This window comes from Jaculus jaculus, chromosome 3, assembly GCF_020740685.1.
Source record: "Jaculus jaculus isolate mJacJac1 chromosome 3, mJacJac1.mat.Y.cur, whole genome shotgun sequence".
Classification (NCBI taxonomy): Eukaryota; Metazoa; Chordata; class Mammalia; order Rodentia; family Dipodidae; genus Jaculus; species Jaculus jaculus.
The window spans coordinates 159,586,773-159,614,575 of NC_059104.1; the positions used below are offsets into that span (position 1 = coordinate 159,586,773).

The window sequence follows — 27,803 nt, forward strand, 5'->3', positions numbered from 1 at the left end:
CCCTTCAATTGCCATTATAAGACCCTGTGTTTGGATAGCCTACAGTTTGTACTATGGACTTTCCCTTCTGAAATCCCTTGGATCTCAACTTTGTAACTTGTAAGCCAGAATGCTCAAGTATACTGTACTTTAGATATGGCAGCCTAACCATCAACTTGATAGTATAGTATGTACACGTCATGAATAATGTCATTTCAGCTGGGTGTTGTGGCACAAGCCTTTAATCCCAGCACTCAGGAGGCAGAGGTGAGAGGATCACTGTGAGTTCCAGGCCACCTTGAGACTACATAGTGAATTCCACGGCAGCCTGAGCTAGAGTGAGACCCCTATCTCAAAAGACAAACAATAAAAAAGTCATTTTACTGTTAAGTTTTGCATTTTTATCTTTCAAATTAATGGGAGATCTATATTCATTTTTATTCCCTTTGTCTCTCTCTCTCTCTCTCTCTCTCTCTCTGTGTGTGTGTGTGTGTGTGTGTGTGTATGTGTTTGTGTGTTCATTAGTGTGTAAGTATAGGTGTGCAAAAGTGAAAATTAGAAAATAACTTTGGGTGCTGGTCCTTACCTGCCGCCTTATTTTGAGGCAGTGTCTCTTGTTACTTACCACTGCATACACCAGGCTAACTTGCCCAGAAACTCAGATTCTTCTATCTCCATCCCCCATCTTGCTGTAAGGCTAGGATTGCAGATGCTTGCCATATTGTCTAACTTCTGAATTTGGGTCTTCAAGCTTGTGTATCAAGTGCTTTTACCCCTGGTGCTATCTCTCCTGCTCTGCTCTTTTAAGTTTATTTTGTTAGTATACAAAATAATAGATTTCATTATGACATTTTATAGATATATGTCACTATATTTTGCTCTTATTCCCTACCCGTCTATACAATCCTTCCTATCCCCGCTACCCCTACATTATTGCTGGTCACCTTCACCTCCATAGTGCCCCCTTCTGATTTATTGTCACATGTATTTCATAACCCTTTCATTGACCCCCATCCACCCTCCCCTATAACCTTTGATATTGTAAAAAGTCATGAATAACTCTTCATATCGCTCTGTTTGACAAAGTGAAATTCGCATATTTAGATGACAGTCCTTTTACCTTTCATTTTCTCCATGCATAGCAATGGTATTTAATCGCCTTGATCTGCTACCAGCCCCTCAGCAAGTGACACATAAATGCAAAACAAGATTTCCAGATTTGCTTTTGTGCTTTTCTGTTGCTGTTTTATTAATTCTTCCTTCTGCTGCTCTAAATGGCTTATATGATAACCTTTGGGGTAGAAATTAACAAGCTCTATGTAAAACATTGAAAATACCAAAATAAGGAAATGAATTTGATAATTGCATTATCAAAAAAAACACATTGTGATTTCCCCTTGGAAATAAGCATAAAGAGTGTCACATTATTTCTTTTGATTTTTTTTCTCCCTAACTTGGTCCTTCAGTATTTTTTTAATTCACTATACAATGTTTATCTTATGAAAGAGCATTTGGGGGGTTGGGAGGGTATTTTTATTAGATTTTATCCTGCTGGATAGAAAAATAAAGTGATTTAATAGCTCCATATTACTAAATATTATGGGCTAACATGTTAGAAAGCAGAGTTGAGAATTATCGAGGCCACATAGACCAGCAATAGCACATGGAGTGAGTAGTAGCATTGTAAAACCAGCACTTTCAAATGTCACTCCTTAACATTACATATGCAGAGGGGCTAGTCTCAAACACAAAGGGAAAAATCCTACACACCAAGAAGAAATGAAATTTAAAAAGCCTTAGTTCACAAAAACATCCAATGTTGGACAAGGTGTTCTGGTGGGAAAATTATGGGTTTAAATGCCTTTTGATTCTGCTAATATGAAGTTGTGACCTGGAGGAAAAAAATCAACCTTGCTAGAAGCACTATGGAATGATCATAAAATTCTTTATACACTAAAGCCACACCTTTGCTTTGAATTACTTTCAACTTCTCAATTCAGGAAGATCTCTCTACTTTCACCTTCAATCCCCTGCTCCATTTCTGAGCCTCCACCCTCACTGTCCCACCACACTGGGCTGCTGTCCCCATTTTGCTCATATTCTACCACTGTAAAATCTAGTCCAAGTCTGTACTGCTTCCATAAATCTTTCCTAAACATTCCCAGCTGTGCAATTCCCCTCTTCTCTGAAGCCAAACTGTGTTTTGTCCACCATAAGGAAAATTACTGTTTTGTTTTTTTTTAAGTAAAAACTTGGTGTGGACACATCATATATTGATACCATCATTGCCCTCCTCCCTTCCCCCATTCCACTGAGGGCCCTCCTCAGTGGCATGCTGGCCCTCATCATGGGGATGTGGGTTATGAGCTGTGATAGCAGCAGTCATTGTGGGGTGGCGGAATCAATGCCTGGATATTCCCTTTCAACCTGTGGCTCTTAAAATCTTTCCACCCCCCCTTCTGCAAAATTCCCTCAGCCATGATGGGTGTGCTTTAAGTCTCCTTTAGTGTTGAGCTCTCAGCAGCTTCTGGATTTCTGCTTTGGTAAGTTTTGAGTATCCGCAGTGTCTGTCTCCATCACCCTGACCCAGGTTGTCAGGCTCTCCATGGAAGCAGCACTCTTGCTCATTTCACCGGTTCCCCCTGTGCTTTCACCTGGACCCTAGCTAATGTGCGAGGGGTGGTTCATCTCCTGCCAAAGAGTCAGCTATTTTTTTTTTCTTGTCTTGTTGATAGATTTTGGTTATCCTCAGATAAACAGATTCTCCAATGAAGAGTGAGGTCAGCATAGGTTAAAGGTATAAACAGTTAATTTATACATATTTTGATGGGTATAGCCTCTCTTTTGGCCAAAAACTAGTAGGAGCTTCTCTGTGGAGTCCAGAATACTGCTACCCATAGGATTGTGACTTGTTTTCCAGTTATAGCTATGGGTTTTGTTACATTAAGTGGATCTCTTAGCCAATCAGAAAGCCATTGGTTACCCACTTAGGCTGGGCGCCACCATTACACAGGTGTGTATGACATTTTAGGCTGGCTGCTTTTGTATAACAGTGTCCCCTGCTTGCTCAAAAACCTGTCATTCATTTCCCCGGAACAACTCTTTCCAACACTATAAGGGATGGCCCTCTGGGAACTGGCTTCCTCCTAGGTTCTAGCTGGATATCTGGATGTTTTGTGTAAGAAGCATGTGGTGTCCTCAGTAACAGGGTCTTGCCTTCTACCTCAGGTGGGTAATCAACTGTTTTGAAAGAAGCCTGTGTTGTTTTGAGGACCTTGTAGGTCTCTCTGGTCAACATTCAATGTGCATTGTAACTGATTTCTGGTCCTGGGAGTTACAAGCCAGAGGCAAATGTTTTAGAGTTAGGCTTCATCCCACCCTCTCCAAGTCCCTTCCTACCAGGCAATCCCCCCAACACACACCTATTGAGGGTTCTATCTTTTAGTCCACTATCCAGGAGGCAAGTTTCTATGGTACCAATTCATTTTGTATTATTTTTGTGTGTATCTCCTCACATTCCCCTCCCATTAAACTCTTCCATCCCTGTTATTTGTCCCTGAGTTATGTGCTAAGTATGCCTACAACTGAAGCTGTCCCAGGTTAAGAATCACAGGTGAGGGAAAACATGTGACATTTGTCTTTCTGTGCTTGTGTGAGTTTCCTTAGTAATGATCTGTTCCTAGTCTATCCATTTCTCTACAAATGTCATTATATCATATTTTCTTACCGTTGAGTAGAATTCTGTTGTGTGAATTTACAACATCTTCATTATCCACTTGTCAAACATTGAGCATCTGGTTTAATTCCATGTCTTAGCTATTGTGTATTGAGCAACTATAAACATGGTTGAGCAAATATATCTGCAATGAAGAGTGGAGCCTTTATGGTAGATGCCCAGTAGAGGAATATCTGGGTCACTTGGTAGCTCTATTTTTATCTTTTTCAGGAGTCTCCATTTTTTTCCATAGTGGTTGTACAGGTTTGCATTCCCACCAGCAGTGAATGAGGTTGCTTAATGCAAGATTATTTGCATTGTTCTCAAATCATTTATTTCTATGGTTTTCTTTCTCACTGAGTATACAATTATAACCCTCTTGAATTGCATTGCCTTGTGTCAATCAGTTTGTTAGTATGTCTGCCAAGACCTTAAGTAGTCATAATCCCATAGTAGATACTAAAATGCCCCATGAGTCAATTTCAATAATGTTGCTATAGTTGCTATTGTTGTTCAGGTGATCTGTAATGATGAAGATGTATCATCAATGTATGTGTATGAAAACTACATTTTTCTTTAAGTTTAAATCACTTTCTTCTTCATCTGAATAATCTTTTGTACCACAAATGAAAACAGCCAAGAAGGCAAGTCCCCTAAGGTGCTTTCAGAACCTGTTCGTGTGGTGCTAGTGTCTCATAAGACCTTGACCCCTTTAGAAGCAAAAAAGTTAAACCTGAATGATATCACTATTAGCAAAGCATATTCTCAGTTCTAGCGTTGTCAGCTTTGAGATCATCACATGTCACTTTGATGACTTCAAAACTTTTGTCTTAGCACTAGACTCCTCTCGTGGTGTCATAGCATAGTCTACACTTAATTTTGAAACCACTTTAACTTCTTTAAGTGTTCTTTTTTTTATTGTTGTTGTTGTCTTTGTTTTCTAAGGTAGGGTCTCACCCTGGCCCAGGCTGACCTGGAATTCACTATGTAGTCACAGGGTGGCTTCGAAGTTATGGTGCTCCTCCTACCTCTGCCTCCCAAGTGCTGGGATTAAAGGTGTGCTCCACCACACCCGGCTCCAAGTGTTCTTTATACTACTTAGTTGCTATAGTTCTCCTATAGCTGTGACAACTTTTTGGTCCAACTTTTCAATGTAGTTTTCACTCCACTTTGTTGATTTACTCTGCTGAGTTTATTGCTGAACTGCTCATTTAATTTAATGACTAACAAAGGAGTCAGATAAAATTCTTTGTCCCACTTTTACAGCCTAGAGAAATTAGTCAAATCTCTCACATCTACAGGTAGCAAATCTAATTAAACTCTCCAGTGGATCACTTTCTAGGGCAGAGGCAGAACATAGAGGCATTGAGGTTGCCTCCCTGGAACAGAGGGAGCCTTCCCAAGCATCCTTGTTAGTGAACTGGATCAGATCTTTCAGAAGGATGGACCAGAAAATAAACGTGTAAGGCATTCATCCCTTTGTGAAATATCATCTTCAGTAATCAAAGTTCTGTTCCTTACCCAATCATCTTTAATGAAGTATAACAATTAGTGATCCTTGTGGTTTCTCAGTTGGTCCTGCATAATTCTCTCCTCTTGCAGATATATTATATCTCTGTTTAATTTCTTCATAAATTTTCACCTTAAAATTGACATCAATAAATTTGCATAGTTATACTTTATCTTTTTTTACAACAACCCATAATTTATTCCCACTTTATACTTCCTCATAACACACCACTACAGCTCGCCACAGACACCAGTTTCTTACTTTTCACTACACTGAAGATAAGCAAAGCTGTGGACAGTAGCTGACACTGTCAATCAAGATTCTACCAGTAATCTTCAAATCATACTCTACCAGTGTATCACTGTGGCACTCATTTTATTTCCAGGAATTATTACATTCACTTCCCTGAATAATTCCTGTAAACAAGTATCTTGCAGGTGGATACAATCTTTCAGTGTTAGCACTGAAAGGTACCTCGAGAATTATGTGTCCCAGAGCTCTCTGTTGTACAAGTGGGACAACATTACCAGGAAGGGAAATGTTTTGCCCAAGGTTGGGCAGCAACTTAGTAATAAATGTTCTATGGGGCCAGAGATAATGTTGCTGTAATTTGCTTTTCATTTTGGCATTCCGAAACTAAAGTCTGTTGACTGCTGTGTGGCATGTGTGATGCAATAACATTTTTCCTTTACTTCCTTCAATCTGCTATTCCATGGGGCAAGTAGAAAAAGTCTACCAAGGCAAAAAGGCTATATATTTGATCCCCTTCAATAGCCAAAATACTCAAGAGCAATAGTCTTTCATTCAACAAATACTTATGGCACAAATGAATATTTTAACTATGTTAGGATTAGCTCAGATGATTATGTGAAGGTTTTTGTAAATCACTCTATTTGACCTCCAGGATAAATTCTAATGGTTTTAAACAAAGGAAATAAGCTATGTGGGGTTTCTTTGTGTGGGGAGAGCCAAATACCCATGGAGAAAAAAAAAATAGAAAGAAAGAGAGAAAGACTATGCAAATATAGTGTGCGGAAGGGGATTCCAAGATAGTAGTTGACTGAGAGAGAAACAAAGAGAGGTCACTCATGCTAGAAATTTCAGAGCATTTTATATGGAAGGTTTACCACAGTGAGAAGGCAGAGGTGATATCCAAGGTTGATGAAAAGCAAAAGTGAAATGACTTGAACAAAAGAGTAGAGATGAGAAAGCATATATGAACTCATTCATACATTCAGTGATCAGTTATTAAATGCTAACTCTTTCCAGGTGTCATTAGGAGATCTGATATTTAAATGAAAACTTGTGTTTCCTAGCCTCAATTTCATCACAGTCTAGGTGCAATTTCTCAAATGTAATGCACAGATGAATCACCATTTCCAATGAGTTCCCAAGATGCTGATGCTGCAGATACTTGGACCACGCTTGAGTATAATGAACTTGATTATAAAGAGATGTTTATAATATGACACTGGCCACACTAGGCCAAAGTCCTAATGCGTGTTCTTAGTCCTAAAATGCTTGGGAACACAGAGGCAAAGGCACTAGTGATAGTCCTATATATAAGTGGGCTTGGAAAGAAGAGGATGTGCCTGGAAGCAGTAGATAAGTCTAAAACTACACATAATTAATTGGAGGGCCATAAATGAGCAGGAAGGAAGTCAAGACATACTTAGGAACACCTTGCCACTTCTAAGCATGATTTTCTTCTCTTATTAGCCATGTCAAGATGAGATTATAAACATAATATAAATATAAATTACTGATAGTTTCTGACTATCTGTTAAACATAGTACACCCATTGTTCCTTGTATCAGTAGTATCTGTGTATTTGAAAATTATTCTAACTTTACTCCAGAGTAGCTGTCATCCTAATTCACTCAATGTGAAGCAAAGGCCTCACCTCCTTCCACTCTCTATTCTTCAACCATTTTCACATTTTCTATGTATATCTGTTATTATATTAAATAATTTGGTTCCTTGCATTTATCCCTCACCATGTGACATGCAACATGCTCAGTGCAACTTTCGTCGTCATTAAAATCCTAGCCATTATTGTTACTGCATTAGGGTTTATTCATATTTTGTTCCTCGGTGTATAGGGAATGGTAGATCTTGGGTAAATGACTTCTTCTAGAATGATTCTCCTATTTTCTTTTTCTGCCTTCTCTTCCAAGCTGATTCCCCCACATTAAATGTTCTCTCACAGTCTCTGCATCTCAACTTCCTTAATAGATCTTCAATCCCGACTCCTCGATGTAGTCTTTGCTGGTTATTCCTTGGCAGACATTGAAGGAAGCCATCCTTTCTTTCTTTCTTGGCATTCACATTTTTTCTGAACCTCATTGGTATGTGTTTAGTTTTCTATGTATTTACCAAGGATATATAATTTGCATAGTTTGGGAAAAGGATAACAGAGGATGTGTGTGTATGTGTATGTGTGTGTGATTCACTGTTACCACTAAACTCTAGGGCCCTAGCAGAATAAGTAATCTCACTCCCATAAGATAGTAACTAAGTGACCTTCAGGTTATTTTGAGAGGTTTTGTGGAAGTTTGGGGTTTGTTGGTGGGAGTGCTGGAGATTGAACTCAGGACTTCATGTTTATGCAGCAAGGGCTTTTTCCTGCTAAGCCACCTCCCTAACCTCTTCAGGTCCAGGTTTTCATTTCATATATTGTTTTTGTTTAACATTGCTTCTCATTAACCCAGTGACATTGTGTTTTTATTAAGCCCATGAGTTTCATGTAAAACTGGAGAAAATCTTTACCTTGAAGGTTATTTGCCATATGAAGAGACCACAGAGCAAGTACTTTGTGTTGCTACACAGTGAGCACTTGGTCTACAGCCAGAGTTGATTCCCATTAGTTTAACCCTATTTTATAAAAGTAGAAGCCAATAATTTAAGAACTATTTTTAAAAACACATTTTATTTATTTGTAAAGAATGGGAGAGAGAGAGACAATAGGTGCTCACCAGGGCCTCTTGCCACTACAAATAAACTCCAGACACATGCATCACTTTGTACATCTGGCTTTACAAGGGTACTGGGGAAACAAATGCAGACCAACAACCTTTGCAAACAAGTGCATTTAGCCACTAAGCCATCTCACCAGCCCTTAGAAGCATTTTTGTCTTGCATAAAGATATGTTGTGCTTTTCCTCTGCTCCCTTGTCTTCCAAACTGTGCATGATCTGTCTCTATCAAATACTGTCGTCTAACACAGCAACCTTTCCATTAACAATCAGGAAACTTGAATTTACTTCCAACAGATATATCCATTCACAAAACTATTGCCAATTGCTGTTAAACTGCAAAACTATATATTTTACTAAAATTGCTTCTTTTTTTGTTTTTTTTTTTAATTTATTTATTTGAGAGCAACAGACACAGAGAGAAAGACAGATAGAGGGAAAGAGAGAAAATGGGTGCACCAGGGCTTCCAGCCTCTGCAAACGAACTCCAGATGTATGCTCCCCCTTGTGCATCTGGCTAACGTGGGACCTGGGGAACCGAGCCTCGAACCGGGGTCCTTAGGCTTCACAGGCAAGCGCTTAACCACTAAGCCATCTCTCCAGCCCTAAAATTGCTTCTTTAAGGAAGAAATTGACATCATAATTTTTGTGTCCCACCCCATCTATCACCCAGATGCATATCGTTAGGTTGATCAGAAGAAAATGGTCTACAGCAAAGCTGAACTAGCTCATTAGAACATAAACAGTCGCAGCCCCTGAAAAGGTGGCCGTGAAAGCTCAGTGGGGCAAGGAGGATCTTTACTCACTGGAAATTCTTAGCAACAGTTAGGATAGAACACTGCAGACCATACAGTCTTCAGTAAATGGTCCACAAATTGTATATGTGACCAAGAACAACCATGGTGAGCATGCCTTTCTGTCCTCTGCACTTGTTATCATTCACACAGCACTGTTTTCTGCACTTCTAACTACTTTGCACCAATTCGGAAAATGTCTCAAATTTCTCATGGGAACCAAACTCTGAAATCTATATATTTTAATAACATACATCGGTATTTTTCATGAAAAAAAAAGAAAGCAAAGTAATGCAGACTATTTGGAGAATAATGAAATCAGCACCATATGAACAGAATTTTGTTATAGAGAATCTATTAACTTATATTGAATTTACTAATCCATATGTTGTTCACTAATTCAGCACATGCATTGAGTCCCAGACTTGCTGAAGCTTTGGAGAACAAAGTTTACCTCATCTGTTTGCCTGTAGATCTCTGTACAAAGGAAGAAAAATAGCAATTGAGAAACCACAGGGGTCTCTCAATTAACTGTACGATGAGTGTAAGTTGTGATAAGTGCTACAATACTGAGCACAAGAATGAAAGCAGAGTCATGAAGAAGCTTGTCTAGGGGACGTAAGCTGAGACAAAATAAATCAATCAGTAAATATCAGATCAAAAGTGAAAAAAATTGCTTAATAAGTGGTCTAGGCATGAGAATCTGTGGTTCTTCCAAACCATTTTTGTCTCTGCCTCAGTTTCTCACCTGCTAAGTGCTTGTGCTAGGTAGTCCAGCAAAGGATATTATGACATGTGACACATTTTATGCAATGTTTTCCACTTGTCAAATATTAGCCATTATTGTTTTTTCATAGGGTATCCTTATCACTAAGATTTGTCCTAAATACTTAAGATGACACTGAAAGCACATTTAACATTCTCAGGCAAAAGAATGCATGTATGTAGTAACGATAGCCTGAGTACTGGGATTCTCACCAGCTTTCCAAGCAATCCCACAGGGCTGCCCAAAGGAGGCCAGGGATACTTGCAAATGCAGTGTGCTATGTTGCAGAGAAACAACCCAGGTGTAGGGAACCAGAATCTGCTGTGAAAAGCAGTAAACTTGCTGGTGTTTGCTTTGTAGAAAGACATTATCTTCATTGTGCAGAACAATAAATGAGTGTACTCTTGGCTCTAAAGGGTATACTCTATCTTTCAAGGCTGTACACTGCACAAATATCCTTGAAAACACTGTAGAACATCTGCTAGTCAGAGGGGTAGAAATCCAAGAGAAATGTATATAGAATTATCTCATAGGAATTTATCAGATCTGTTTTATTTTTCTAAGGGACTCGGGGATTGTTTATTATGGAGACAAATGTGAGTGATCAGGGCCTGGGAACATAGGTTTATGTTATGGCAAATTCCATGTTGCAACATAGCAATAGTTTCATGATGTTTTATAGTAATGGAACAAAATCATAAATCAAAATGCTACTAGGGTACATTGGTGAAAACCTCAGGTAGGTGGGTTATAGCAAAGGGAAGAAGTCTTTGCTCTTGGCCTCAAATGTTATCTAATGACATTTTTAGCTTTGGAATGGGTAGAAACTAGGGGTTCTGTTTTTGCAGTCCAAAAGAACTTACCTAATAGTCACAGGATGTTAGATCACACAGAGATGAGCAATAAATGGCCACTTAAGGACCTGAGCAATCCAAGTCCCCACAATCACTGAAGAGCTCATCAGCCTTAACTGCTTTACACAGGTGTGGTTTCTTTCCAGGAACTTCACTTCAAAATACTTACCCATGAAGAAGTCGTTTTTTGTTTTTTGTTTTTTACCTGTTCATTTTGTAAGCTGTTGAGCTCATTAGAAACCACACAATTTTACATCCTTTGTTGCCATTCTTAATCCTAAGTACTTTTCCAATCTGTCACATTGTGTATGCAACACTAATTTTAATGATCGACTATATTTTGATAATAGGATCCGTAACAATTTAGTTAGTAATTCTCCTGTTACAAAAGATTTAGTTTACTTCCAATGTTTGAAAATGACCAATGAACATTAGCTTTAAGATGTGAATTAGTGGAAAATATAAAACAGCTACACACTTTGAAGTAATAGAAGGTAGTTTATGTGAGGAATCAAGATGCTAATGTTGCTAATTTGCTTAAAATTTCTAAGAAGTGACGTTAGGGATGCAACATGTTCACTGTGGTTGCAAAAGTAAATTGTTCAGTATGTGCATAATATGGATTCTATTTCTACCAGAGACATCTTGAGACATAGAATCAATGAGCAGTAATAGAACCATCAGAACTTCCTTATGTATAAGTCTCACCAAGATGCAGTCACCAACAAGAGAGAATGAATCAGATGAATCTTCCTGCATCTCCACCTCCAAATAGTATCCATATAATGTGGAACCACTGAGATTTTTCTACTCATTTCAAAATCAATTTTCACATTGGTGCTCATTTGTATTTTAATGATAGAAGGAAGGTAATATCATATTTTTATTAGAAAGTTTACTACATAGTTCTATTCAGAATGGTAGATGGTCAGGCTCAAAGCTCGTGTTTATTGCTAAGAACCCCAATAAAAGGGCAAATGAAGTGTCTGTGATCATAAAATTAAATCTATTCCTGCTATTGAGCATCCTTTATATTCATGGAGCTGGGGCTTTCAGTATGAGGAATGTGGAGCTAATGACATGCTCCCCGTGCAGAGATAGCTTCATTAAAAGCACTGAAGATGTGATTTGACATGCGGTATCACTGGAATAGAATGTGAGACTTGTGACTAGTCCTGAGGGGATGGTAAGATGGAATAAGGAAAAGTACTATGAAAGATGGGCAAAGGAGTCATTACATCTTAGTGGATCACAGCTTACTGTGTGTACTCCCTGTGTGGAGTGATTAAGGCCATCTTCAATGTCTTCGCCAGTCCCCCAAATCTTGTAGAAAACTCAATCTCCTCATGCATTCCAGTCTACCTCCCCCCACTAATCCTGCTGATTAGGAAAGGATTCTCTTTAAAAATATTTTATCATTTATTTATTTGAGAGGGGGTGGAGGAGAAAGAACCAGATAAAGAAAATGGGTGTGCCAGGACCTTTAACCACTACAGATGAACTCCAGAAGCATGTGTCACTATATGCATTTGGCTTATGTGGGTACTGGGGAATTGAGCCTGGGTCCCTAGGCTTCACAAGCAAGCACCTGAACAGCTAAGCTATCTCTGAAGCCCTAGGAAAGGATTGTTTAAGATGCCTTTTTCTTGGCTCTTTATAACTTTCACTTCTTGGTTTTAGTGTTTCACTTTGGGGCAACACAATGGGTGTCCACTGTCCATTCCTTCTGAGGAGATTGTTAATGTTTCTACTTTACCTGGAGCCTTGTCTTCACTAGGTTAGCCATTGCCAGTGCTTTCCAGAGCTTCTCATTGGCATGATTTAAAATGATTCGTCATCCTTACATCCTTCATGTTAAATATTAAACATAATTTATAAATCTAGACCAGTATTCTTAGAGTGGCTTGACTGCTACATAATAGAGTATAACTGTTTTCTTCCTGGTTCTTGATGCTACCTTTGTCAATGTGGTAGGTTTTATATCCACAAAGCTGTCTTGATTCATTAGAGGCCTGTTGTCAAATGACTCCTTCAAACATTTATTTTCCAACAAAGGCTGGTGATTTGTGCAAAGTACTATAGAATACAGTTAGTACATATATCAAGAAGTAGTACATAGGAACTGGACATTGCCAGATTAGGAAAGCCATATCTAAATTCTATGACATGAAAGAGAATGGCATGTTTGAGGAAGGTTGATTGACCCGGAATAATCTCACACAGCATGTGAGGCTCTTCAGTTACATCATTAAATAAGTGTTTTGCAAGATTACGTTGATGAATCTTACAGGACAAATTGGAAAGAAAAAAAAATTTGAAAAATGAGGAAGAAGATTGTAATAGTAATATTATTTAGCAATTAACCAAGTACCTGCTTACCTTTTATATCTTGCATAATTTATCTTATATATATATTCTCTCTCTCTCTCTCTCTCTCTCTCTCTCTCTCTCTCTCTCTCACACACACACACACACACACACACACACACTATAAAGACCTATTATCTCGCTGGGCGTGGTGGCACACACCTCTAATCCCAGCACTTGGGAGGCAGTGGTAGGAGGATTGCCGTGAGTTCAAGGCCACCCTGAGACTACAGAGTTAATTCCAGGTCAGCCTGGACCAGAGTGAGACCCTACCTTGAAAAATCAAAAAAAAAAAAAAAAAAAAAGACCTATTATCTCCACTTTATAGATTGTGAAATAGGGGATTAGTTAAATATTGTCAAGTTTAACTCAGCTATTTGGTGAAGGAGCCTGCATTAAATAAAGGTCTTCTCACTTTGTCATGCTGTGGCAATAACTGAGACACTGTGAGATGAAGACCAGGTGAAACTATTTTAAAGGTAAAATCAATAACATTTCATGACATAATAATTGAGAGGAAAGAATCCAGTAGAACTGAGTTTTCTAAACTGGGAGACAGGAGGACAGCATGATTTCTGGAGCAGTGACCCAGCTGTACTATGCAAGACCAGAGTGTTCCTGGTTCAAGAAATGAGGCTTGTGTTTGTGACTAGCTAAGAGTGCAAAGCCACACATAAGGTTTCTGGCAGTATGGATATGCCCTTGCTGACCAACTTCTGTGGCTCAGCATCAACAGTAAGAGTCAGCCATGTTTCCAAAGACAATTACCTTTGGCATTACTTTACCAAATGATTAAACTTGAAAATGCCCTCATTCATCATACATAAAAAAAATACCCCATGCAGTATATAAATTTAACCAGCTGACAATTGGTCATGTGGCTGTGCTGTTTAATCCTCACCTATCAGAACAGAAACGTTCCCTGATATATTTATGAGACTTGTAAGGTTGTTAGAGTAAAAATTTTGACAATGTTATGCTAAAGTCATATTTCCTTGCACTAGTCAAGGTTACAAAAAGAAGCAGGAAAGTAAGTAGACCTCAATAAACTGGCAAAATTGATAGAAACATTTTGTTATTCTATAAATCATTGAAAGGTACTAACATCAGAGATTTACTAAGCTAAGGTAGAAGTGGATATGTTTTGACATGTATAAAGGATTGTAAAAGGGATTGATCAAATAAATAAATAAATAAATAAATAAATAAATAAAGTGGACTATTGCAAAAATTACTTTTCATTGGAAATATTTTTAATGGCATCACATAGAATAAGAAAAATATGGAAAATAGAGAAACAGACTTCCTTCAGTTTTTTTGATCAACATGAGCACAAGCTCCAGAAAGTTTGTAAAAATGGTCCTTCATCATTAGGTTTATGATGAATGAGGAAAAGCCATTATGAATTTTCTATCTTATGATTCTATATAAAACAAAATTTTGATTTACCATTTTAGTCACAAAATATTACCTAATGCTCTTTAGTATGAAGAAATGATACATCTTTAGCTTTCCTAAGGACATAGAAATTTATTTGAATGTTAGAGAAACATTTTTATATGTATATATACATTATACACATATACATATGTGTGCAAGCATGGGTATATAAAAATCTATGTGCAGATAATTTATAATGATGACTCAACCTGAAATTCTCACATTCAAGCACATAACTTCATTATTTATTACAACTCCTGGAAGGTCCTTTTATATGCAGGTTCTGAGGGCCATCAATTATTATCCACTACAGATAGTTCTCAAGGCTAAGCTGTAGAGTGGCTAAAAGGGAAGGCTTTGAATTTGAAAAAACTAGAGGTGACTATTATGTTGTTTTAGTTTTTATGACTAGAGACAAAGCATTTTTGCCTTTCTGAGCCTCGGTCTTCTTCATCTGCAAAATTGGGATGATACAACCCTCAGGAAGATTAATTGAGATAAGTAAAGAAATTAGCAAAATGGACATGTAATGAACACAGGGTTGTTCGTCAGTTTCTTTCATTTTAATCACTGTTTTTTCTTTTGATAGTCTAAGAACTCTTGGCACATCTTAGGTATATAGTAAATATTTGTGTATTAAACCAATAACAGAATGATTTAATAAACAATTAATTCCACCTCTACCTCAACAGGCTTACCTAGAGACTTGTGTTACTCCTTTTGCCCTTTATGGTAACAAACAGAATTGTATAATCAAGCAATCAGAAAGGTTTATTTGGAAAGGAGGCTAGTCTGAAGTAATTTAAGTTTGTATACCTGTGTTGTGATTGAAGACTCCAGCTGGGGTCTTACTGTTTTACTTTAATAATCATGTTAGGTTTACATAGATCCTCACAGGCACTGAAAAACAAACCAGTCTCTCCCTAGGGTTAGTTTGTGTCCTTCCTTTTGAATCTAATCTTTTCAGAGCCACATCCTCATTTGCTTGTTCATTAACATATTATCCTGCCACAATAACATGGTTTTAAATCATATATAGCTCAAATATAAGGAATTAAGAGAAGACCAGACAGCATGCAACCACCACATACAATTCAGCTGGGGTGGCCAGAAGTGCCCCCTAGTTTTCTCTGGCTTCAAGTATAGAGAGCAAACAAAGTGTGACTAAACACTGGACTCTTATAAAAGGTGGTGGTTGCTGCCATGTAGCCTGAGATGAAAACTTGTGAAGAGTGTAGAAATTTGGATCTTAAAAATACACTAAGTTCTTAGTGACACAATACTAAGAAAAGAAATCTGGTGCTACGTGTTATTTTTTAAATTATGTTGATTTTTTATTTGGGAGGGAGGAAAGAGAGAATGGGCACTCCAAGGCCTCTTTCCCCTGCAAACTGTAGATACATGTATCACTTTGTGCATCTGGCTTTATGTGGGTACTGGGGAACCAAACTTAGGCTGAAAGTTTGCAAGCAAGTGCCTTTAGCTTCTGAGCCATCTGCCCAGCCCCAGTGCTATACTTTTAAAGCGTTAAAATTTGCCCTAAACTTGTTAATAAACAGTTTTGTAATACATATCTTAAATCTTATAAGCATCATCCAATACACTTATACATCTATGTAGTTATGACAAAAACTTATTTACCCTACTCATAAAAGCAACAGTTTCAGAGGGAACCTAAGTCAGTGGAAACAAATATTTAGATAGCAGAGTGTGGTAGTGCATGCCTTTAATCCCAGTACTTGGGAGGCAGAAGTAGGAGGATTGGTGTGAGTTCAAGGCCACCCTGAGACTACATAGTGAATTCCAGGTCAACCTGGGCTAAAGTGAGACCTACCTCAAAAAAAAAAAAAGAAAAAAATATTTAGATAATAAGCAAATAATTTCCAATGTATAATACATGAGACAGGGGTGGTAGCTAGAATGTGAGGAAAGGTCTCTCTCTGGAGATAACCCTTCTATGGAAACCTGAATGGGAAGATGATGTCCAGGAAAAAAAGTAGGGGCAAAGCAACATATGATGCAGGTACCTTTAGAAAAAGCCAGTGAAGGGCTAGAGAGATGGCTTAGTGGATAAGGCACTTGCCACAAAACCTAAGGACCCAGATTTGATTCCCCAGTACCACATAAGCCAGATGTTCAAAGTAGCGCATGCAACTAGAGTTTGTGTCCAGTGGCTAGAGGCCCTGCCTGGCATGCCTATTCTCTCTCTCTCTTCTCTCTCACTCTCTCTCTCTTTCTCCTTAAATAAATAAATAAATAATTTATTTTATTTTTTTTTTTAGAAAAAGAAAGAGCTAGTGAAGATATCAGAGTGGGGAGAAACACCAGATGGTTAGGTGTCGAGGAGAAATGGGCATAATGATAAACAAAGACCTCTGAAAGGCAGTCATGGCCACAGGACCTACGGCACTTGAAAGGACTTTGAACTGAATTCTTACTGTAACGAGAAGTCTGAAGCATTTTCTTTAAGGAGATCAAATCATGATTTGCTTTTGTGTTTTAAACCATCTTCTCACAAGCCACTGTGATAAATGACTATATAGAAGGACAGGAAAAGGGTCTGCTGCAGCTGTCGCTGAGAGAAGTGCTCTTTCCCCTTAGAACAGTAGCTCTGGACAGGCGAGGCCCATTTCTGTGACAGAAGCAAAAGGGCTTGTTGATATAGAGTATGATAGAAAATGAATAGGTGGGGCTGGAGAGATGGCTTAGCTATTAAGGCATTTGTCTGCAAAGCCAAAGAATCTCAGTTCAATTCTCTAGGACCCATGTAAGCCAGATGCACAAGTGGGCACATGTGACTGGAGTTCATTTGCAGTGGCTAGAGGCCCTGGCGAGCCTATTCTCTCTCTCTCTGTCTGTCTCTGTCTCTCTCTCTCTCTCCCCCTGCCTCTTTCTCTCTCAAATAAATTAAATATATGTATTTTAAATTGAATAAGTGTTGAAAATGTCTAGACTTTTGCATAGAAATTGGGGTGAGTGATAGAGCTTGTGAAGGCCCAATGGGCATGGGAAGGAATAGATTCATATGATCAAGTAAATGGATAAATATTTGTTCTCCCAAATTGATTACAACTATTTGATGATCCCAGCCCTTATTTCAGCCTTCCTTGTTTCCTTCATTACATCAGGCACAGACTTTGGCATATAGTGGGAGCTAAAAAATGTGCATTGGCTGATTCAGCTATTGGGAAATGGTATAAGGTACAGATGCCCAGACAGACCTTCTTTTACCTCAGTTAATGAACTGCATTGAAACATTTGTTCTCTGAATCCTAAATGACTTTTTGTAGTTCCTTACAAATCTTAACTGAGAAGAAGAAAGTTATTACAGGTTTAAATTTTGCTGTTATAACCTTTCAGATGCTTCCGCAGGAAGCTTCCTGGAGCTATGACTTGCATACAATTTAGTTAGTTGCTAAGCGGAGGGAAGCAAACAATTGGCCATTTACTCATGCTGCCATTTAGTTCTGGTGATGACTCAGTGGTGCTCTGACTGGGAATATTCACCTACAGATATCTGCTGAGAGATCTCCCTTCTCCCAAAGCAGCTGGGGCTTTTCCCTGAGATGAATATATCTCACCAGATCAAATAGCTCACGTTTATTTGGGTGTTCCAGCTGTCTGCATGAAAAATCAATAAGGAAGATAAATTGCAGACTAGAAGCACTTCTCTAAAATTAAAATCCAACAAAATGATACAAGAAAAGTCTGGGTTTTTTGTTTTTTGTTTTTTGTTTTTCTTTTTAGCCTGGACACCTACAGTGGTTTGCCAGGGAGAAAGCTAATTATTCCCAAAGTTCTATGAAGACTGATTCCTGGAAATGGAAGGACAGGAAGCCTTGGAAGTCATAATGGCCTTCTTTAGATCTGCTTTCTCTCATGACTTGTCTCCAACTCTTCTCTAGCTAGTTAATACCTGACAACATAGAAGGTTCTTTCTTTTCTACAAAAAAGAACTAAAAGTGTTCATATACTACTGTTTACCTCAAAAATATAATATGAACTCCAACCTGTTAACACGTGTTATTTCTCTGCTTCATATTTAAGCTATTTAAGGTCATGAACAATTGTTGACTAAACTCTCCTCCTCCTCGAAACATCCCGCTAGGGCTGGGGAGATGGCTTAGCAGTGAAGGCACTTGCTTGCAAAGCCAAAGAGCCTAAGTTCAATTTCCCAAGACCCACATAAGCCAGATGCACAAGGTGGCACATGCGTCTGGAGATGGTTTGCAGTGGCTGGAGGCCCTGATTCTCACTCTCCCCCTTCCCTTAATCCCTTCCTCTCTCAAATAAATAAAATACTTTTAAATCCCTCGATTCATGCCAATTCCTTGGTTTTCCTCTTATCTTTTACTCACTCCTTGCTAGCTGTTTTCCCAAGTTTGCCTTCTTCTATTGATCCTTTAATATTAGTTATCTAGCAAGTCTCTATCTCAGCTTCTAGTTCTTTCAATCAGTCTTTCTAAGGAGTGCTCATGACTTCAAATGAACCCATGCTATGTTGATTCCAAAATGTTTAGACCAGATCTATCTATTTAGTTTGCAATCCAACTCCTATCAATCTTCTGACTTATTTCTACTTTGATGCTACCCAGGATCCTGCCACACACTATATACAACATGAAATACACACTTTGATCAAATCTATTATTCTCATTCTTCTTTCTCAGTATCAAGTGTTACCACTGATCTCTTCACCCTAAACCAGAAACAAGGCTGTTGGTCTAGTGTCAATTCTTCAGCCACCACATGAAGTTGCCACAGCCTACAGAATCCATTTTCTTGGTTTCATTGGCTCTTGCTATGTTTTCTTTCCTTTATCACATTGGCTATTTCAGGTTTAGATTTCTAGTTATGGACACTTTGTTTCAAAAAATGCATTGACTCCCTAGAAGGTAGTCTCAATTTATTATTTCCTGTGTTTCAGACTTTACAAAATGTCTTTCAGATATGTTGCTTTACACCCCTCCCTCCCCACCAAAGTAATCTGTGAGAAGATGTGGTCATCTACATCACATGATGACAATGCAAAAAATAAGTGTCCACTGTCTGGGGTGATCATGTACCTAATTCAGAAATATTGAAGTCCCTAAAATCCAGACCAATGGCTGCTAACCTGTGCTCCTTCTCATATCTAAGCTACAAGGCATAGATGATATAGGGAGGACATTAACGATTACCCTTATATAAACTAGAGGACACTAGCCATTGAGTTCATGATCACAGTGGGAAAACCCACATTTACTTCTAGACCTCTGTTCTTTGTTCACATAGTTCTGTTTTACATGCTGTCAAAGAACAAAAACTAGAGTACATAATCCTGAAAAATATGTTTCCTATGTGGAACAAAGGAGTATGTACAGTCATATCAACTAGTTACCTAAAATCCCAGTATAAGGACACACACACACACACACACACACACACACACACACACACACACACTTTCCATTTCAAGCTCCCTAATTCATGCTGCATTACATGACACTTTTCTGTGTTTCTTGTAATATTCCCATTTCAAACTCTCTAATATATAGCTTATCCTATAGTATTTGTCTATGTTTGGTCTAAAATTTCTAACTAAATTTGTTTTCCTCTTTGGAGTGCCACACTCATGGAGATAGCTAGTACTTGATTTAAGCTATAGTAAATTCAGTTGTTCACATTCCTTCTAAAGAATAGTCTGTATGGAAATGGGGTTTTTGATACTATTGAATAGATAGTTGCTTCATTACCTTCTGAGACGCATCTTGCATACTGAAAGTATCAAGGAAAAAAATGATGTGCAGACAAAGCATGAAAGGAAAAGTGACTGAGAAAGGCACATGCCTGCTCTGCAGTGCATTTTGCTCCAGGTGTTTCAGGCTTTGAGACCAGTAATGACACATTTGGGTTAGTTCATTAAGCAAAATGCTAATATTTCTGATTATTGCTTTAAGCAAAGGGATTGTCTTAGAAACTAAATCAGCATTTTCTGTGCATTCCCAGAGTCCCCCAGCTATGTAACAGTGGTAAAATGGATATTGAAATGGCCTGTGTTGTGTTAACCATTTTCATATGGAAAAATATGAGACAGTCAACATGGCATAGGACAGAGGAAACCATGGGTTGGAAACTGAATCTGTGTTCTGACCTCAAACACATTCTGTCTTGACAGAAAGAGTATCCTGAGATCCCCCAGGGAAATAATCTCCTAGGATAAAGAGAGAACAAATAGCTGGATAATCATTCTGTTAAACATACTCAAAACAGAATTTCTTTTAAACCATATAACAAGATTGATTGTTAATCTGTTGGTCAAAAGTTTGGATTAAAATAATTCTCATTTAGAAAAAAAAAGATACTTAGATGCATTAATTATTTTACCACAGCTTGTAAAACTGTAACTGCATGATAGCATATCAAAATTAATGATTTATTGGTATTTAAAAGAAGAAACGGGGCTCCCAATAAAGCCCCATTTGTTTTATATGGGTATGTACCTGTTTATGTGTGTGAATGTAGGTGTGCACATACATGTGAAGGTCAGAGGTCAACTTTGGGAGATGGCCTATGTAAGCATAAGCACATGAGTGTAGATATCTGGAACCCATGTCAAGCTGGATACTGTAGTGTGAGTGTCTTTAATCCCAGCATTGCTATAGTGATAGGGAATGTGGAGAAAGGAGAATTCCATGGAAGTTCATGTATCAGCTGGTCTGGTTAGCCCATCAGTGAATAATAAGAGTCCCTGGCTCGTGCTGTTTTCCTGATGAACTGGATACCAGCACAAGGGGGAAGGAGACCAACACAGAAAAAAATCAATTCCTACCAAATCAGAGAGCCAGAGACCCAGAGGCCCCCAACACCTCATCACGGAAGCAAACCAAAAATGAACCCAACATGGCTCAGGGAAATTTTGCAGAAGAGGGGGCGGAAAGAATGTCAGAGCCACACGTTGGGTCATGATATGCAGAGACACTTATCTTACCCATAACTGTGGGATAACTCCACAATGCACAACCCATATACCTCAACAAGGAGGGGCCAAGGGCAGGGGGTAGGTCACGGATGAGCCTAATAATGGTACCAAACTGACTTTATTTGCTGAATACAAAACTAATTAATTAAAAAAAATTTTTAAGTTATCAGGATAGAAGAGGGACTAGTCAGGAGGAAGAAGGGGTTCAGTGGAGGGCATTGAGCATGAGGAATGAAAGCAGGTAATTCAGGGGATTATGATCAAAATAAATAATGCATGTGTATGAAAGCAATCAATAAAAAGTGAAAAAAAATTAAGAGTCCTGGCTCAAACAAGGTGGAAGGCGAGGACCAACACCCAAGGTCTCTTCTGGCATGTGTGTGCGTGCCTTCACCCCTGAACATGTCTTCTCTCTCTATCTCTCTCTTTCTGTCTCTTAAATTCTGTACAAACACTTACACCGTTAATGATCCAATGTTATCTTAAAATTAGATTACAATAAACACCAATAAATCTAGCATACTGTATTGAGTTTCTTAAAACCCAGTGCATAACTATGAAAAGGTTTGATTTTAATATTTGATGTCAAAAATCTGTTAAAAGTTAGGATAATCCTAAACTTAAAAATACAGCTTAGTAAATGTTAAAAGTCCATTTTGTCTTGTGAGTCCTGACACAAGCATGGAAGCCGGTTTCAAGGAAGTAAGCATTTCTGGCACACTGTAGATCATATTCCTCACATTTGTACTGGGAGCATCAGGACAACCTTATACAAGACCAAAATATTTTACATTATTAGAGCCACACATATATGTTCCTTTCCACATATGCCATTCTTTGTTCTGTTGCTAGTGCCACAGTCCTTACAGCCAGCAGTGAAGCTCTCAATTTATTTTTTCTCATCTTCTCTGATCACCATAAACATCACTCTTATTTAGAAGTTCCATAAGAGGATACGGGGGTGGGTGGGTGCGGGGAGGAAGAGACACTTCTATGGAGGAAAATTTATCATTAAGAAGGAAGGTGGCTTCTCACTCAGGAAAACCAACTTAAGTCTAGAGATCAAAGTGCCTTCACCAAAAGACAATGTCTCCTACACTAGTGATGCAATTATAAATTAGTACAGACATTATGGAAAACGATCTGAAAGTTGTAATGCCTAAGAATCAGAGTCAGGCTGGAGGGATGGCTTAGCAGTTAAGGCACTTGCCTGCAAAGCCAAAGGACCCTGGTTCAATTCCCCAGGATTTACGTAATCCAGATGCATAAGGGGGCACATGCGTCTGAAGTTCGTTTGCAGTGGCTCAAGGCCTTGGCACACCCATTCTCTCCCCCCCAAATAAATAAATAAATAAATCGTTAAGAAAAAAAAGAATCAGAGTCATCCTCAGTGCCTAACACAATCTCTGGAGGATAAATAACTACATAAGAAAACTCATGTCAAGTTTAATAAAGCAATGGGAAGAATACCCAGCTTCCTGCTTTAATTATATTACATCTGGAGCACTAGTTGCATATATAAGATGTGCCCTTCTTTTTAATAGTATTTAGTATCCTAATATATGTACAAAAGAGGCAGAGAGAAGCACGGTGAAAATAAAAATGTATATATATATATATATATATTAAATAAGATCAAAGACATGAAGAGTTAAATATGGTACAAATAATGTAAGTTCTTAAGAAAGTGAATGAAGAAATAAACAATAGTGAACATATATCATGAGGTGTTGTAATGATACATGAAGCAATACAAGACAATTAGGAAGGTATGGTTACTATTGATTAGTGAGGGACTCAAATAATGTTTGTGCTAGTCCTGGTGGGCACAAGCCTAGAATTCCAGCTACATGGGAGACTGAGACTGGAGATGACAAGTTCAAGGACAGCCTGGATTTCAGAGTGTTTTCCAGGCCAGTCTGGGCAACGTTTTGAAACCTGCTCAAAAAATTAAATTGAAAAATATATGTAGTTATCTGTCATTTCTTCATCATAACAATACTCTAATACACTGTATGTGGCCTTTAATGTGGGAGGACAGAATCTGCTTGAACTCAAGTGGAAGATGTTCTGTAGGTTTTTTGTGTTTCCTATTCAGAATTTTAATCCATTAACATACTGTAATTTGATCATAATCTCTTCTCACTGTCCTCATTTGCCCCCGCCCCACCTCAATTCTAGTGAAAACACCCTTTTTTTTCCATGGAGGTCTTCTTCTGTTTTGATGTCTCATTCTTTTTGTTCCCCTCCTCCTTCATCTGTCAAAATGCCAGTGGGCTCAATTGTGCAGACTTACGCAGGTAGCAACTTTCCCTTTGAGGTCAAGAATGCACCAGTCCCTTCATGTCCAGAGGATAGTGTCCTCAAGTACTCTTCCCTACCCTCTCATTCTTACATTCTTTCCATATAATACTGATTGTCTGCTTTGAGCAGCTCCTATCCTCACTGAAAGTATCATCCCTGCACATGTGGCTCAGATGGAACTGTCTGTGAGTAGCGAAACTCCACTGCTGTCTGGAGGTTTTTGCCTGTCAGGTAGTTCACTTTATTTGTCTTCCTAGAGTAAAAGATAATTACATGTTGTGAAAGGCTGTGTTTGTTTCGAGCTTACATGCTAAGAGAAACTGGTTGACATTGCCTCTGTAACAAAAAAAGAAGTCAAATTAAAATTCTCCAAACACTTCATTGTATGTTTGCACTTACATGTCACTAAATCTTTAACCATAGCATTACTGAGATACTTTAAGGTAGAATAATAACTACTTATGAAGCAATGATACGTAAACTGAGCTTGCTGAGTATTTCTTTGTTTTAAACATGTGGGCTGGGCCAATAATGAGGAAGTTATCAGGGATTCCAGTTATCCATTAATCATGGTTAGTAAGCATCATTGATCTTTACCCAAGGACTGTTGGTACTTTCTAAGCCAATGGAAAATAAATGATAAAGGAAAACATTAGTGAGTTGACACAAAGGGAATACAATTAACAAATAAGCACATAGAAAAAAATTCATGCTACTGAAAAGCAAAAAAAATAAATAAATAAATAAATAAAAAATGGTCATTCTCACTAATAAAGAAATGATTGTAGGAAATATGAGTGTCATGTTGCATCTATTAAGTTTTCATAGATGTGAAAAATTTATGATGTCATTGGTTCTCAGATCAGGGTGAAATGTATAGACATTTTAAAGGTATAGACATTTTATTTTATTTTTTTTTTTAATTTTTATTTATTTATTTGAGAGCGACAGACACAGAGAGAAAGACAGATAGAGGGAGAGAGAGAATGGGCGCGCCAGGGCTTCCAGCCTCTGCAAACGAACTCCAGACGCGTGCGCCCCCTTGTGCATCTGGCTAACGTGGGACCTGGGGAACCGAGCCTCGAACCGGGGTCCTTAGGCTTCATAGGCAAGCGCTTAACCGCCAAGCCATCTCTCCAGCCCCTAGACATTTTAAATATATAAATATCTTAAAATGTTTCAAAGCTTCCAAATAGTAATTAATAACATAAATTAAGAACCCAATGTTTTCATTTGAAGGACTGCATCTAAAGGAAATTGTGAAATAAGGAAAAAGCAATTCTTCTCAACATGTTCATGCTAACATTGTTTATAATAGTAAAATAATATAAAAACCTAAATGTACAACTATAAAGGATGGTTAATAAGTTATATCATAATATGGTACCAAAATAATAGTCAGTGTGAGAAGTGGTCCAGTTATGATATTATCAAAAGGTACAAAGCCATATCCATGTTCTGTGAATATATAAAACTATATGAACTTCATACAAATACATATAGGGAGCCAGTAAGGTAGAACAGAATAGGTAAAAAGCAGGCACCACATTTGTAGGGTTAAATTCTATGTGTGTTTTTTTCTTATATATAAAACAAGCATGCTTGTATCTAATTTGTAGGACAGTCATGAAAAATAAGTTCGATAACTCTAAAATGAGAGAACATAATAAAACTGTGGATGTTTCCTCTTTTATTTCCATTAATTTAAAAGATAAATTTACTCCATATATTCAAGATATAGAATATTATTTTGTGGGGAACATATAGATAGTAAAAAGATTATTATAATGATGCAAATTAGCTTATTCATCATCTCATCTAATTGTGCTTTTTGTTTTGTTTTTGAAGTAGGAGCCACTAAAATCACATGTAACATGAAGCTCATATACAGCTCAGTATTATTATCTCCAGTGTTGTACATTAGCTTATTAAACTTGCTTTTCTTATATCTGCTCTACTTTGTATTTCCATTTATCTCACAATATGTTTCTAATAGAAAAATATTGTAATTTCACATTTATTACTAAGGCTATATTCTTTGTAGAAACATACACATTGTAGTATTGACTGCATTGTTAACTGAAGAAATCTAAATAATTATATTTAGTACTAAATATCTCAAAGTACACACTACTAAATTATGCTCATCTATTTAACAAGTTGGTTTTACTAGGTAGCAGTTGCTATTTTAAACACTATGCATGGCCTCCTTATACAACCTTACGAAGAAAGCATTATGACAATTATAACCATACAGATGAGAAACTGACAGGCTAAGAGGTCAAAGGGAGGGGAGGATGGTGGAAAAGATGCAGAGATTCGAGTAAGGTGACGATTGGTAGATGTGGTTGAGTCAGGATCTGGACTCGGGCAGACTGACTAGTAGTCTGAGTCCTGAATGTGGTGCTGCTTTTCCACTGACTGATCACAATAGCCCAATGTCCATTAAGCATCCATGGAACTTGTACTGTGAGGGACACAGGAGACCAAGGTAGTCCTTCGTTTGAATAAAACCATTCTCTAAGCATTAGCTAATGTCTCAAATTTCACTCCTTTGGCCTTAAATAAATGGTATCTATTTCACAACCAAATGCTAGTTCAAAGAGACATCCCTTCTCTCCTGTGTAGTGACTAAGATGCTAAATGAATCTTTGCAGCATAGGATGTGGCAATAACTGTGTCTCCAAGTGAGAACTCCTGGAGCTTTTTGAAGGTGACTAATACTCTATAGATGTTAGATTTGGGTTTGTAGATACATACACACACGTATGTGGATATGTGATGTGTATGCTCATGGTCACTTGCCACATGTGTGTATAACTAACATTTCAAATAAGATATCAAGTGAAATTACATGTTTATTCAGATACAGTTTTTCTGGGTAATGATTGTACCTTTCTCAGATAAGATTTTCTCCTCCATCTCTCTCTAAATGAGGCAGCTTCAGAATCTGTCTAGAAGCTGATTTAAGTGTGAGTATGTCCCAAGTGACTGAGCAAACTTTTAAACCTCTTTATACCCACATTTTTTCACATGTTAAATAGGATCTCATTCACTGAGTTGATGGAAATAAAAGATGAAAATATGAGATATTTCTAAGAGAGATTCATGGGCATATTAGTAAACGTTAGGTATAATCATTTTTTATTTCAACAGCGTCTCTACAAAAGCAGACTTTTCTTGCTACATAAAATCAAAACAAAATAAGTAATGACATAAAATTCTAAGATCAATATTCAACTAGAAGCCCCATGTTACATGTTCATTAAATAGCTGAATTGTTGTTAACTGATTTTACAAATAGATGTTACATATTTGAACCAATAAGTAAACTAAATACTATGATTTGAAGATTATTAGTCTTTGTAGAAATTTTTGTTTGGAAAAACCGTCCTGCTGCTTAAAAACTACATTGTATCATAGTAAAATTTCTGTGTCTCTGATCTGTGCCTCATTCCAAGGAGAACAATGACTTCTTTCAATTATGTTTGTTTCTTTTTATGCTACTTATCATTAAAACTTGCTTTGGATTAATGCATGTTAAAATCAAATTACAAGGAAACACTAACTCTTTATATGGTAGACTATTTTGTGGATGATTCTGTTCATCACTAAAGATTTTATTGCTACTGTCTATCTTTCAATATTGATTCTTTTCTTCACAATAGAATTGGACTAAAATGTACAAAGGCATTTTAAATAAATGACCCATGTTTTTCTCCTATCTTTTCTTACAGTCATTCCCAACACAGCACTGCAACTCGTCAGCCTTCAGTGACTCTCCAACGGGCCATCTCTCTGGAAGGGTAAGATAACAGTATGAGGCTTTCTCTTTAACTAAAGTGAACAGCCTTAGAGCAAAAAGTTTCTCTCTCTTTCTCTCTTCTTTCCCTACCCTGGCAAATCTTTATAAAGCTCATTTTGTATTATAAACATTGTGGTAGACACTAGACTGAACATATCATATATAAAATCTCACCTTTCCTTCAGAGGCCTCATTGTGAATGACAGAAATATAAACCTACGATGCATGCTTGCAGTATCATGCAAGCGTTACACTGTAGAAGAGGTGTGCATGCCGATTTAATGGAGAGCCTAGGAGAGGCATCAGAAGCAAGATGCAACTCAAGTTTTTTTT

At 37.7% G+C, this 27,803-nt stretch overlaps 1 protein-coding gene across 20 annotated transcripts in view; it reads left to right on the forward strand.

The window, feature by feature from the left end:
* Dlg2 (discs large MAGUK scaffold protein 2) overlaps positions 1-27,803 on the forward strand; it is a 1,944,997-nt gene that overhangs the window by 1,522,799 nt on the left and 394,395 nt on the right. For all 20 annotated transcript variants that reach the window (XM_045145568.1, XM_045145570.1, XM_045145572.1 and 17 more), the window contains one exon: positions 27,403-27,471. In XM_045145568.1, the coding sequence (XP_045001503.1) occupies positions 27,403-27,471 (69 nt within the window). The remainder of the gene's footprint in view (positions 1-27,402; positions 27,472-27,803) is intronic.